The sequence below is a fragment of the Caretta caretta genome, chromosome 3 (assembly GCF_965140235.1).
Source record: "Caretta caretta isolate rCarCar2 chromosome 3, rCarCar1.hap1, whole genome shotgun sequence".
Taxonomy (NCBI): domain Eukaryota; kingdom Metazoa; phylum Chordata; order Testudines; family Cheloniidae; genus Caretta; species Caretta caretta.
Genome location: NC_134208.1, coordinates 60269629 through 60284030, shown reverse-complemented (window position 1 = coordinate 60284030; position 14402 = coordinate 60269629). Strand labels below are relative to the sequence as shown.

Sequence of the window (14402 nt, the reverse complement as noted above, 5' to 3'; positions counted from 1 at the left end):
GTTCTCAGCCTGACTCCTTTTCACAAAGCCCTTATTTACCGTGTAATTTATACCAACTTTAAGGCCAGAGTGATGTAAATGGAACTTTGTGGTGAGAATCAGAATGAGAATCAGGCCAAGAATATTTTATACAAAATTAAAACATCTGTGATGCTATTTATTATTTGTGAAGCACTAACTAAGGTCAGTTTGGGACAAGAAACAATATCAAAGCCACATCAGTGGTAAAGAAGAAGATATGTTGGGTGATCAGAGGAGAGGGGCAGTGTTAGTTTATAATTTGGGGAATGTTTTTCTCCTCTTATTCTGCTCCCATTCCTCTCTTCTTCTTATAATGTGTTGGGATAGAGAAGGCACTTGACGAATATTAGTGTTAAGGTCTTACAGAATAAGTGTGCCTTTATTAAAGGATTTGAATGAGGAGAAGATGTGATTGAAAGGTTATTCCAACCACTGGTAATAGCATGGATGAAGGCATAAAGCTAGAAGTGGGAAGAGGGCATGAAGGGGAGTGAGGCTGGCAGTGTTGGTAGAATGAAGGGAAGTGATAAGAAAGGGACTCCAAGATGTAGGCTAGAATGGAGTTGTATCCTCCCATGATGAAGTCAGACAAGGTCTTTCACCCTTTGTAATCTTCAGCTTCACAGACAGCTTTCTTTTTCAAATTAAATCCTCAACAGCTCACTAAACAGCTATTCTCAGAGGCTTTAGATCAGAGGGCCACATGATTTCTGACTCACTTTGGGGGGGAATGCATCCTACTGTTCTCTCATCAAGTCTCAGGAAGAATTAGGAAGAAGGCATAAATGAGTCCTCAGTGCTGAGCTGACACCGGAGATCACACTGAGATATCAAAACAGATAACATGACACTCAGCCCAAACCCCCTTCTTCCAGAACCTGTTACCAGTTACCCAGCTCTTTCAACCAGATTAGCCTCTACATGCTAAGTGGGGGAGAAATATCAAGGGTTAACTTTTCAGCAGAGCCTAATTTGTCAGGCACTGAAATCCCATTGAAACTACTCCCTCGGGCTCCTTTGTAATCCCAAACAAAAATTCCCAACCAAAGAATGTGATTGTCAAGGATGAGAAATATTGTCCTTTAACACAATATTAATAGATGCCTTCTATGATGAAATAACTGGCTCTGTGGATATGGGGAAAGTGGTGGATGTGATGTATCTTGACTTTAGCAAAGCTTCTGATACAGTCTCCCACAGTATTCTTGCCAGCAAGTTAAAGAAGTATGGATTGGATGAATGGACGATAAGGTGGATAGAAAGCTGGCTAGATTGTCAGGCTCAATGATCAATGGTTCGATGTCTAGTTGGCAGCCAGTATCAAGCGGAGTGCCCTAGGGGTCGGTTCTGGGGTCAGTTTTGTTCAACATCTTTATTAATGATCTGGATGATGGGATTAATTGCACCCTCAGCAAGTTTGCAGATGACACTATAATGGGGGGAGAGGTAAATACTCTGGAGGGTAGGGACAGGGTCTAGAGTGACCTAGACAAATTGGAGGATTGGGTCAAAAGAAATCTGATGAGGTTCAACACGGACAAGTGCAGAGTCCTGTACTTAGAAAGGAAGAATCCAATGCACCGCTACAGGCTGAGGACCGACTGGCTAAGCAGTGGTTCTGCAGAAGAGGACATGGGGATTACAGTGGATGAGAAGCTGGATATGAGTCAGCAGTGTGCCCTTGTTGCCAAGAAGGCTAACGGCATATTGGGCTGTATTAGTAGCAGCATTGCTAGCAGATCGAGGGAAGTGATTATTCCCCTCTGTTAGACACTGGTGAGGCCACACCTGGAGTATTGTGTCCAGTTTTGGTCCCCCCACCACAGAAGGGATGTGGAAAAATTGGAGAGTCCAGCGGAAGGCAACAAACATTATTAGGGGGCTGGGGCACATGACATATGAGGAGAAGCTGAGGGAACTGGGGTTATTTAGTCTGCAGAAGAGAAGAGTGAGGGGGGATTTGATAGCAGCCTTCAACTACCTGAAGAGGGGTTCCAAAGAGGATGGAGCTAGGCTGTTCTCAGTGGTAGGAGATGACTGAACAAGAAGCAATGATCTCAAGTTGCAGTCGGGGAGGTCTAGGATGAATATTAGGAAACACTATTTCACTAGGAGAGTGGTGAAGAACTAGAATGGATTACCTAGGGAAGTGGTAGAATCTCCATCCTTAGAGGTTTTTAAGGCCTGGTTTGACAAAGCCCTGGCTGGGATTATTTAATTGGTGTTGGTCCTGCTTTGAGCAGGGGATTGGACAAGATGACCTCCTGAGTTCTCTTCCAACCGTAATATTCTATGATTCTATGTTATATAAAAAACCCTAAACACTGGAAACTCAGGAAATCCAGAGTTAAAATTCCATAGCTTCCTGGCTCTGACCCTGGCCCTGGTCACTCTCTGCCTTCGAGTTGAAAACCCTCACCAACTGCATATGTGAATTTCAACAATATGGTCCCTAGTTATTAAGAGTATTACCATACTAGATCAGACCAGTGATTCATCTAGTCCACTAGCCTCTCTGATAGAGGCCAGAACCAATGCTTCAGAGGAAGAAGATATAACAATATTCACAATGGACAATAATGGGAAAGCCAGAAAACAGGCATTTTCTGCCTAATTACAGAGAAGCTAGTGCTTGGCTTAGGCTCTCAAGCATGAGGGCATATATCCCTTATACTTTTATCCTTTCTAATGTAACTGTGGACGTTCTTATTATCCATATAAAAGTCCAGTTCTTTTTTTACTCCTGTAAGATCTTGGACTTAATATCTTGTGGCAATGAGTTCTATGTGCTAGCTGTAGGTTGTGTAAAAATGATTTCATTTTATCAGTTTCAAATTGTATTGTCTCTGATTTTTCTGGGTAGCCCTTTATTCTTATAGTATGAAAAACAGGTATAAGGATTCTCAGGTTGGGCACTGAAAAATGGAGGCACCCAAATGCAATGGCTTATTTATTTTATTTATTTTGTAAATTTAGGCCTTAAATTCAGATTAGGTGGAACTGAGTTTGTAACATTCACAAACCTCCTCTCAAAAGTTCACACACAGAGCCCCTCACATGGCTCCCAGGTGAAACAAAAACTGCTAGTAACTAAAAACCTTTCTACTCTAACTAGGTAAAAGTAACTTTTGTGCTAGTTCACCTTGAAAACTACTGCTAGTGCATCAGTAACATGGTAGGCACTGTACAGCATAAAGGAAGATTCGATATGGTACCAGCTTTAAAGAACATACAATCTGAACAGCATATAAAATTGGTTTGGAGTTTTCATATCAAACAATTTTAAGTTATGAGTGAATTTAAAAGGTAAAGTGATTTTCTAAAAGTGAAAACTCATCCATTTTTCTAAGTTCCTCACAGTGATTCTCAACCTCTTGTCTAAATAATCTCAAACTTTAAAATAAAATCTCGATTGACTAGAAATTGTTGTAATATCTGATTGTCTCATATCTCTGAATGTTCCCACTTACCGCAATGACAAGGGGAATGGAGTTGAGAAATGGTTTTCTAGTGCCAGAAAACCCCATTTATTCCACCAAAAACCACTAGAGACTGCAGTCTGTGATTTTATATGCAAGTTTACTTCCAATCTGAAATCCCTTCCTTGTGCTTGTGCCCTCGCATGTGTTTTATATTAAGTAACATTGTGTCCTTAAACAAACAAGAAACATAAAAGAAAATACACACCAGTTGGGATGATAGAGTCTCTGTTTGCCAGAACTGGGATATGTGTGCCATCTATTGTCCCACTATAGTTCAGGAAGCTTCAAATCCCTCATCTATTTTCTGCACATTGTCCAGACTCACATGTCTGCATATCAAGAGATACTTATGGCCTTGGACACCTTTCTGACAACCACTCCACTGGGTTTTCCAACACCAAAGTGACTACCTACCAACCAGAGTTGCCAGCTTCCAGAGTGCAATTGCCACCCGCTTTTCCGCTGCCAAAGCAGCTCTCATTCTAACGTCTCTGTGCTAGAGGGCTGAGGAGAGCTCAACACACAGATCCAGGAGTGTGGCCATCTGCATCCAGAAGTTCTGCAGCCACAGTTGGTCACCCCAAATCTGCATCACAGTGCGGTCCCACCATTCAGTGCTCCTTTCTCCAGCGTAGAAGCACCACTCTACTGTGTGGAGCTGGTCAGCAAATGCCTGCAACACCCTCAGTTTTAATTCACTGTCTACATTATGCATTACCCCTCCTCAATTGTCTTATCTTCATTGCAGCACTACAGCTGGTAGCGGAAGTTCCACAAATTCAATGTGCACTGAGTTTCTAAAACAGACTTGAAAATTCCTCTGAGCTGTTCAGGATTCATGTTTCTTTTAGTGACATAATAGACAGAAAAGTGGCATGAGGAACTGTGGGAATTTTTAAAAATGGCATGAAAATTATGGGATGGAATTATGGGGGAGCTCCCATAAATCTGAGCACTGTGCTGGCATCCCAAAATGCACTGCAAAATGTCCCACGGGCATTGCATCGGGCAGTGGTGCAGAAGCCACTGGGACGTCCACGCACAGTGTACTTCATCTTCCGCTGACACAACCGCTCGTGGCTACGATGGGCGGCAAGAACAAAAGCAGCCAAATGTGCACATGCTCTTGTGCTATAGGAGTGTCGGTGGCTGTAAGCTGACAAAAGTTTTGTCAGTGAACCTTTGTAGTGAAGACATAGCCAAGCAGTACTTCAACAAAAGTACTTCACAGTGGAGAATCTACCTCAGTTCTTTTTTCTTTTTCTTTTTTTAAAACCAAGTATGTGGCCCCAGGCAACCCAGCTCTTTCCCAACAGGACTATTTTGGCTTGCTATCTGAAAATGGCCTGTGTCCTAAAATTTATTTTAATTATATACTTTTTCACTATACCTTAAAACAAAACAGCAACACGAGGGCTAGTCTTGTTGTTTAAGTGGAAAATTAGTCATTTGGAGGAAGCATGAAATCATTAATTTCACAGGCCAGCTATTTTAGCCAATTCCCCATGCAATCATTATGAGGAGTTTGTAGGGAGACTAACTGAAATCCTGAGAACTACTGAAAGCTACACTATTATCTGTGACCCTGTAGCCCATTAAGATTTAAGAGCAGTTGCACTTCAAAATCCTCCCACTCCTGGATTTGTGTCTTACCAGATAAAAGCAATTTGTGTTCAGTTTATTATTAGCACAGACCTATTTTTGCTCTGATGCTTCCTAGCAACCTCAGTGGAGTATCTGTTTGTTAGTTTGCTTTTCATAAATTGTTATCATAAGCCCATGGTAACATACAAGGAAACAGTACTTGATGAACTAGCTGATACCCCTGACAAGATGAGGATATGAACAATGAGCATATTATATCTACACACACACTTTTTCGTTTATACACACATATATACAAGGGAATATACAGTACATGTGACATGGACATATATCACATATTGTAAATATATACACATATGGTGATATCCATGTGAAAAGTCATAGAACTATGTGAAGAACTAATATCGTATATCTTTGAGCACCTCATCTGTCCCCTGTCCATCCATCTTCCCATCCTCCTTTGAACTTTTTAACATTCCAAAAACATTTTCAATGAGTTGTCATTATATATGAAATAAAATCAGCCTCACAGAGAAATATTTACTTGTTTCCCCCCTCAAATTATGTTCAGTCCTGTAGTAGAGGGCAGAACATCACAAATTAATCATCCAATATCTCGCAGCCTTGCAGTGCTTTCCGCTTTTCTGTGGGATCCAATACTCGCTTTTTCCTTTGGAAGGGCCCAGGAGAATGGATTTGAAAACTGTGATATTTATATGCATAGAAAAACTGTTTCATTCCACTTTGAGAGGGTTTTATGGCTTCCTCTGAGCACAGAAACACTGAACTCATGATAAGGAATGTACCTGCTGTTACAGTGAGAGTATGAAAAATAGTCATGATAAATTTTCTTTAACGTCTCTAAATCATTCCTACAATAACTTTTTTCATGTACTGTAAGTATCTTATACAGAGTACATGATCGATTGTAGTGTACAGCTTTTATTGGCATAAGTTAGGGATGACCTGTATAACTCATTTTTGTCACTCATAAGTAATGTGGCTTCCTCAGACTCATGCTGATAAAACATTTATACTCCTCTATCATGAATTCTCTGTATTACAGGAAGAGACAGTTGCAATACCTGGTTGCCTAATATTTTCCATGAGAAGCCCCTGTTCTTAGTTGTTTATAACTGCTAATGTTCTTACGTGGGCTGCTTACGCTCTACCTCAGGCTCAATTTTTAAGTGTCAGTAAAAGTGGCTTAGCTGTTTCCAAGGATTAAGTTTAGGGAAAAGAGCTAGTTTTGCTAATGTTAAAAGCCTTCTCTTTGAAGATCTCTAGTGCTTCCATGGTAAAATTGGCAGAGTGATAGTCCTGGGGACAGAGAGGTCCCTTTTCTTCCCCATGAAAACACACCCAGATTTGGCCAAGTTTGAAAATCATCGTTTGTGTGTGTGTTTAGAGCTTTATAGAAGCTTGCTGCTAAAATCTCTGAACCGTCCCTGTGCACTGAAATGTCTTCCCAGATCTGCACAGATTGAGCCTTACATGGGGCAGGAGCAGCAGCTGCCTCTTTGACCTAAGGGAAGGAGAGAGCCAGTAGGAAAGCATGAGTTCTTCTCGACTTACTGACTATAATTCTGTGAAATTCACAATCCTTCTTATTGAGCAAGGCTTCATAACTGCACGTTAAGAGACAGGCAAGTGTCATTCCCCCATTTTACCAGTGGGGCAACAGGTATTGTACAAAGTCACTTCAGACACAGTTGAGACCTGGCCTCTGTTTCTGATATGGCAGAACCACAGCATGTCAAATCAATGTGCTTAGCTCTGCTATTTGTAACCACAAGAACAAACTCCCATTCAGAGCCGGGAATAAACTCCTAAGATTCCTCTGTTGTCCAGCAAATAATTAGGTAAGCCACTGTCAAAGTGTGTGCTGTGTCCCCCTGTAGTGGCTGGTCCACATAGATGTTAACAGTTCTTTATTACTACTAGTTACTCTCTTAGCTCAAGTTTTTGAGATCCATGCTATGAATATAAAGGTCCTTAATTCAAACCTTACTGCTGATCCATATGGCAGTTAATATGGTTCCATGTATTTTATTTTTCCAGTTCCCTTTTTAAAAAAACCTAGACATTTACATACAATAATTACTTTAAAAGAACATTATGGTTGCAAAGTCAAGCATTCAGTCGTTAGGAAATGACAGAATTATAGTTGTCCATGAAATCTTAATTCAGCCCCCTTGTGTGTGCTGTATGATGTAGTTTAATTACATGATCATATATTCTTTGTTCTACAAGACACCTTCTTCATCCAGTGCACAGGATGGACAGTGGATGAGGCAGGAGGTAGTAAGAACAAGGATGTTCTATTCTGGTTAAGGTCCTAGACTGGGACCCAGGAGAGCTAGGTTTTACCCCAAATGTCATAGACTTCATACGTGATGGTAGGAAACAGGTTTCAGAATAACAGCCGTGTTAGTCTGTATTCGCAAAAAGAAAAGGAGTACTTGTGGCACCTTAGAGACTAACCAATTTATTTGAGCATAAGCTTTTGTGAGCTACAGCTCACTTCATCGGATGCATACTGTGGAAAATACAGAAGATGTTCTTATACATACAAACCATGAAAAAATGGGTATTTACCACTACAAAAGGTTTTCTCTCCCCCCACCCCACTCTTCTGCTGGTAATAGCTTATGTAAAGTGATCACTCTCCTTACAATGTGTATGATAATCAAGTTGGGCCATTTCCAGCACAATAATTCATAGCCACAAAGAGTCAAATGAAGATTACAGAGGCAATCTTTATTCTGGCATTTCCCACCTGCTTGATTTTGGAATCTTAATATTCTTTTAATCCCCCCCCCCCCATGTACTCTGTGTGTGTACTATATACACACACTGCACACACTGTAGTTATAGTAATACACGTGTGGTTTGCTTGTTGATTGTAGGTTGTCTAATTATATTGAATTGAAATCCCGCAGGCTAGAGAAGATGTCATCCACATGCTGAAGACAGAGAAAACCAAACCTGAAGTTTTAGAGGCCCACTATGGATCTGCAGCTCCAGAGAACGTGCTGCGAGTGTTGCATAGGGATGCCATCCTTGCCCAAGAAAAATCTGTAGGGGAAGATGTCTATGAGAAACCCATTTCAGAGGTAATAACTTATCCAATTCCCCAAGAAAGGATGGATAGAATGAGTCATGATGAATAGACTGTGCCCATTTACCTTGCTGTCATTGCACAAAGCAAGAGCCAAATGCAGTGTTCACTGCTCATGCAAATAAAAGGAATTGAAGGGAAGGTGAATATTTCCTTGTTACAAAACCACCAAAGCATGTTCCCCATGATAATAGCATTGGCTCTGAATGCAAAAACAAAAGCCTCTCATGTTCTTTAGGGGACTTTGCCCTCCTTCCCCCCCTGCTCCCCTAAGTAGTGAACATGAAGCAGTTAAGCAAAGACAAACCCTCCCAGGATGGTGAATGATTACATTTTGACTCCACATTTTAAATTCCTTTCCATTAATAGGTACAAATCTGTAGTGATAAGTGCTCTTGACAATGTGTCTTCTGTTAGAGTATCATCAAGTGAGCAGTTAGGATGAGAAGTCTATTTCACTCACACCAGTGTAAATTAAATGTTACTCCATTGAAGTCAATCCACATGCAAAATAAATTTCCCTCCCACCCCAATTTTCATGAGACTGGATCATTGCACCAGGTGAAGAAGTTAAGTCTAGGGACCAAATCCCATAGTCTTTACTCAGTCCTTAGAAAGTTTGTCTTCAACAGTCATTTTGTCAATACGATGACTGTGGGCACAATCCTGTACCCAATGGCATCAGTCAACCTGATTCTCTGTTATAATGCTGATTTTATGCTGGTTTAATGCCATTGAAGTCAACAAAGTTACACGAGCATTAAAATGGTGTAACAGTGTGGAGAATCAGGCGTATAGGGGGCAAGATCAGGCTCTAAGTTAGACCTATAGCATTTGATCCTTGGTTTGAAGTCTATGAAGCTATACCAGTGTAGAATAGGTAGGAGACCAGAAAAAGGTCCTAATATCTACAGGGTGTATCCAAAACTAAGCACCGAGCACGTTCTTAAGATAAAAAAGGCCATCTTTGAGTTCAGTTATTAAGGTAAAAACTAGCATCCCTAGGGTTTTAGTTAATCTCTTCTACTTTTTCGAAATACATCAGTAATAATGGTACAATAATTACAGTAATAATGATACAATGGTTGAACAACCCACTGTATTAGATGACATTTTTTCAGAATTTAGAGTCAACAGAGTGATCAAACTGATTCAACATGCCTGGGTGATTGGTTATGTTAAAAAAATGTAAAGAAGGATCAGGACACATTATAAATACATGTATATTGTATCTGAGATCCCCTCACCATATTCAAGGTGTCCAGTGCAAATTATGAGGCTAGGTATTCATAAGAATTGGCCAAGAGACCCCCCATATTAACTCATGCCAACATTTGCTTCATATAGGAAAAAAGTGAGTCACAAAACACCCAAGAGTCTTAGGATGCATGCAGCCACTTTATTGCTTAGTACCAGAATAGGAACAGTGCAGCTGATGAACTCTACCCGCAAGTCAAAAAACTAGCACTGATAACTGCCAGCCAAAAAATGTACAATGTGCCACAATGTATGTACAATTTTGCAAGGACTTTCTGGGTAGAACACAGTACAATTCATATTAATTGTGTCTAGTAGAAGACAATTTAAAATACACTGCGTACTTTTAATGTGACATCTTCTGGAATATTTGTGAGGTGAGTAAGTGGGGAAAACAGATTGTACCATTCAGGAGGATACATTAAATATTCACTTTGAACAATGATAAAAGAACTTAACAAGACTCTTTTGTAATAGGTGGCAAGGGCACTGTATCCATGGAGTCCCATGGTTTGGGAGGGACTCTTTGTTCTCTGTAAAACTTGTACAGCAAGGAATTTATTAGAAGATGATTGGTATAAAAATACCGCGTTTACAATATTTTCTGGCTTCAAAAGGTCCATTGTCCAGATGAGAATGCAGCTGATGCCAGGCTCTCTCCTTTATGAAGTTTAATGAGCACCTCAGACTCTCCTGTTTATCATCTAGAGTTGTTTCAAAAGGGCTGCAATCCTGTTCTCATCTTTCCATTAGCCCATTACAGGGATAGCATAAAATAGCAACTAGCTTGGCCAGCCCTGGCTGTAGAAGACATGATTCCCACAATGGGTGGGCTGAGTGTGATCAGGTGATATTTTTGTTGGAGGCACATAATCAGAAGGGTACTGTGTGGGTCTAGCTGAATGGGAAGTTTGTTACAAACTGAATGAGAACTCAGATTCAATTGCCTTCTCCCCAACAAAACACTGAAAGTAGCTGCGTGAATAGCGATGTTTGGTATTGCTCTTTCCTAGCAACTTTATACACGTGTACCAGAAAACTAGTGTTTGAAAAATAGCTGGAATAATAATAAATAATAATAATAATTAATAACAATATAATTAATAATAACATTAGACAAATTAAAAAAAATAAACCATTGCCAATAAAGTAATGAGATAAATTGTAAAAGAAGAGGAAGAGAAAAAAATTCTAAAATGAACAGTAACCAGAAATGTATTACAAAAAGAATCCACACTGACTCTAGCTAATTTAGGTTTTATTTTTAATCAATCTAATGAATGGCAGCTACGAGTGCATGTCGAAGATGCGCACCCCAATTTTCAGCTTTAGGCATGCAACTTAAGTGCCAAACCCCATGTTTAGGCATCTAAATTCCCATCTAGCCATTCGAATGCAGGATTTAGCTGTCTAACATTAGGCATCTTAATTTGTACATAGGGTCCACCCTCTTTTCTTCTGATGGGTGTCCTCAACTGCCATTGACTTCAACAGGCCTGAGAACACATTACCAGACAGGAGAGGCTGAACACCTTGTCTGTTCAGGTTCTTAAAAGAGCATTGCCTCAGACCTGCCGCACTGGAGGCACTGAACACCCTCATTTCCCCTTCCAGTTGGTAGGAGTTGAAGGTGCTCAGCACCATGTTGCAGGAAGCACTCAGTATTTTAAAATGGTGTCAGATTCTGTTCTTCATATATCTGGGAGCTATGCAAATGTTTAATATAAATATACTGTATAAAGAAATCATTCTTTTCACAGAACAATTATTCTGGTTCCTAGCCGCTGCTTTATGTAAAACCCAAGACATAAAATTACTGAACTGGCATTTACTAAATACAATTTCTTCTGTTAGTTAATCAGTCAATGTCAGTGAATGAGACCTTTCAAACAGTCCATTCTCCTTTTCAACAATCCAGCTGGACAGACTGGAAGAAAAGCAGAAAGAGACGTATCGACGCATGTTGGAACAGCTCCTCTTGGCCGAGAAGTGCCATCGGCGTACAGTTTATGAGCTGGAAAACGAGAAGCATAAACATACAGATTACATGAACAAAAGCGATGACTTTACCAACCTCTTGGAGCAGGAGCGTGAAAGGTGAGCACTAGAGTTACTATGTAGCATATCCTCAACATCCTTGACACTTCCTCAGTTAAGAAGTGAAAAGTTTTTTTATGTGATACATCTATTGCCCATGCAAACTATTTGTAAAATGTCACCGTGATCGCATTGTACTAATAACATTGTTCAGGTCCAGAGCTGGGAGATCTCACCAGACATTTCTGTGAGTATGCACTTGAGTTTTAAAATGAATTTCCTTTGGCCACACCAGTGCCCAATTTGTGTTCATCTTCTGGAAACTTTTGAGTGATCCAATTTTATTTACATTGACTGAATTTTAATCTGGCATGCTGAACCCAAGGTGGTAGGCTTCTTATGGAATGGAACACCATTTAGCACAGCAGGAGGACATGGTTTCCAAACCCACATTCTAGAGCCTTGGCACGGAAGTGAGAAGAAGTTGATTGCACTCTTCACATCCAGGGCTATGAATTCACAATTGATTGAAGAGTGATGCTTCAGGCAAGGTGTGCGTGTCCCAGGAAGGAAATGTTTTCTAAAAATTGCCTAGTCCTGCCCATCTGCTACCGCAGACTCGTTGCAGACATTCCCAGGAAGAAAGATGCGAGATTCACTGAGTAAATTATTTGTTACCTATTTCCTCAGCGAGGTTCAAGACCATCTTTTTGTGGATGATGCATGAAGCTACAAAGTCTGTATGTCTTGGCTGCATTGCTGAGCTGATTGACAAATTTCAAAGAGCACAAACTCTGCTGCATTTTACCCAATAATGTGACATGTTGTCACCTTTACAGCATATCAAGAATTATGTTGGCTTGTTTTTCCAGTTAAGGAGTATGACAATTATCACCTTTGGTTGCTTGTGTATAAATTATTTTTATATATGCTGAGTATTTATGTATGTAGAGATACATATGTATGCCCAGAGACTACACAAACAAGGGTTTGATCCAAAGCCTATTGAAGTTAATTGAAAGCTACCCATTGCCTTTAATGATCTTTGGATCAGGCCTTTAGCACTATAGAAGTACATATTATGATAATAAATTATTATAAGAGTGTTGCAGTATTATCTTCTCTGATTACTTTCTACAAATCACCCAGCTCATTCCCTTTAATCTGGCAGTTATTGCCATCTCACCATCCCAGAAATGAATTTGTGTTGTCCAAATAATGTGGTTTTGCACATTGAACTCTCTCTCCTCCTAGACACTATTGGTGAGTGTTGTCCTGACAGAATCAGGTACAAAATATTTCTTTTAGATAAGGCACAAAGAGTGAATTACTGACATCTCCAAAATCAGCCTTTTTACTTTTTATACATTGATTTTGCCAACATTATTTCTTATATATTTGATCAGCTTATAAAGTGACTACTGCAAAAGAACTGACGTGTGGTCTAAAAAGTGTAACACAAACACAAATCTATATTAGTGTGGGAGCATTTCAGATCAACCAGACTGAGCAACCCTAAACCATTTTGTTGGCTTGTCAGCAGCATTGCCAACCCCAAATGTTCACAAATCATGACTCAGGCCCCTCAGAATCATGAGATTGGCTTTAAAATTAGCCAATTAAAATGAGATTTCAATAAATAATTTCTGGGACTTTTTAAATTTGTCTTTTGATGTTTGATCCGTTAGCATTCCCATTTTCAATAATTTCTCCACAGCCATAAGGGCTAGAAACATACTTAAAAAAAAAAAGCCGAGATTCTTACATAGTCACATGACTAAAGGAGCTGGGACTTTAAGATAAACACCTAATATCCTGAGACTCACAATCAAATTATAAGAGTTGGCAGCACTACCAGCCCTGGAGATTAAAGCCCATTTTTTTATCCACCAATCAGGGATGGTTTGAAAGTGCCAGTGAGAGTTTCCCTGCAGCCTCACTTTATCCCTATCCTAGAAAAGCACCTTCAAAGGTGAGAGGTATTTATTATGTGTAAACCTGTTCACTGCCAATTGAATTGAGATCACCAGCTCAATTCATATGGGCCACTAACAGCCCTAAAATGATAAACTATTGGTCATCACTGGCTTGTGCTGTTTTCTTTGGTGATCTGGAGTTGAGTTCTGTCTCCTGTTACTAATCCTCTACATCCAGTCCCATCTCTATGTGCATTCTCTCAGTCTCTCTGCTCCATTATGTGCCTCCTTTTATAAACTCCATGAATAGTGCAAAAACAGCAATAAAAATTTGAATTTAAATATATATTGAAAGCAGATCCTTTGGGAACAGCCAAAACCAGTGGTTCTCAAACTTTTGTACTGGTGACCCCTTTCACATAGAAAGCCCCTGAGTGTGACCCCCCTTATAAATTAAAAATGCTTTAAAATATATTTAACACCATTATAAATGCTGGAGGCAAAGCAGGGTTTGGAGTGGAGGCTGACAGCTCGCAACCCCCTATATAATAACCTCGCAACCCCCGAGGGGTCCTGACCCCCAGTTTGAGAACCCCTGGCCAAGACCATTTGCCTCAGTTACCAGGGCAAATAGATGTGGGGCAAGAATTGCACCTGTTGAAGGCCCTTTGATTTTTTTGAGTGACAAGAGAAATCTGATACCATAAAAACGGCCATACTGGATGAGACCAATGGTCCATGTAGCCCAGAATCCTGTCTTCTGACAGTGGCCAATGCCAGATAATTCAAAGGCAATGAATAGAACAGAGCAATTATCAAGTGAGCCAACCCCTGTCATCCAGTGCCAGCATCTGACAGTCAGAGGCTTCGGGACACTCAGAGTTTGGGTCTGTATCCCTGACCATCTTGGCTAATAGTCCTTGATGGACCTATCCTCCATGAACTTATCTAGCTCTTTTTTGA

At 40.2% G+C, this 14402-nt stretch overlaps 1 protein-coding gene across 2 annotated transcripts in view; it reads left to right on the top strand.

Annotated features, from left to right (window-relative positions):
* Positions 1 to 14402, top strand: part of FILIP1 (filamin A interacting protein 1) — a 176772-nt gene that overhangs the window by 105232 nt on the left and 57138 nt on the right. For both annotated transcript variants that reach the window (XM_048845904.2, XM_048845905.2), the window contains exons 3-4: positions 8051 to 8224; positions 11405 to 11583. In XM_048845904.2, coding sequence (XP_048701861.2) covers positions 8051 to 8224; positions 11405 to 11583 — 353 coding nt within the window. The remainder of the gene's footprint in view (positions 1 to 8050; positions 8225 to 11404; positions 11584 to 14402) is intronic.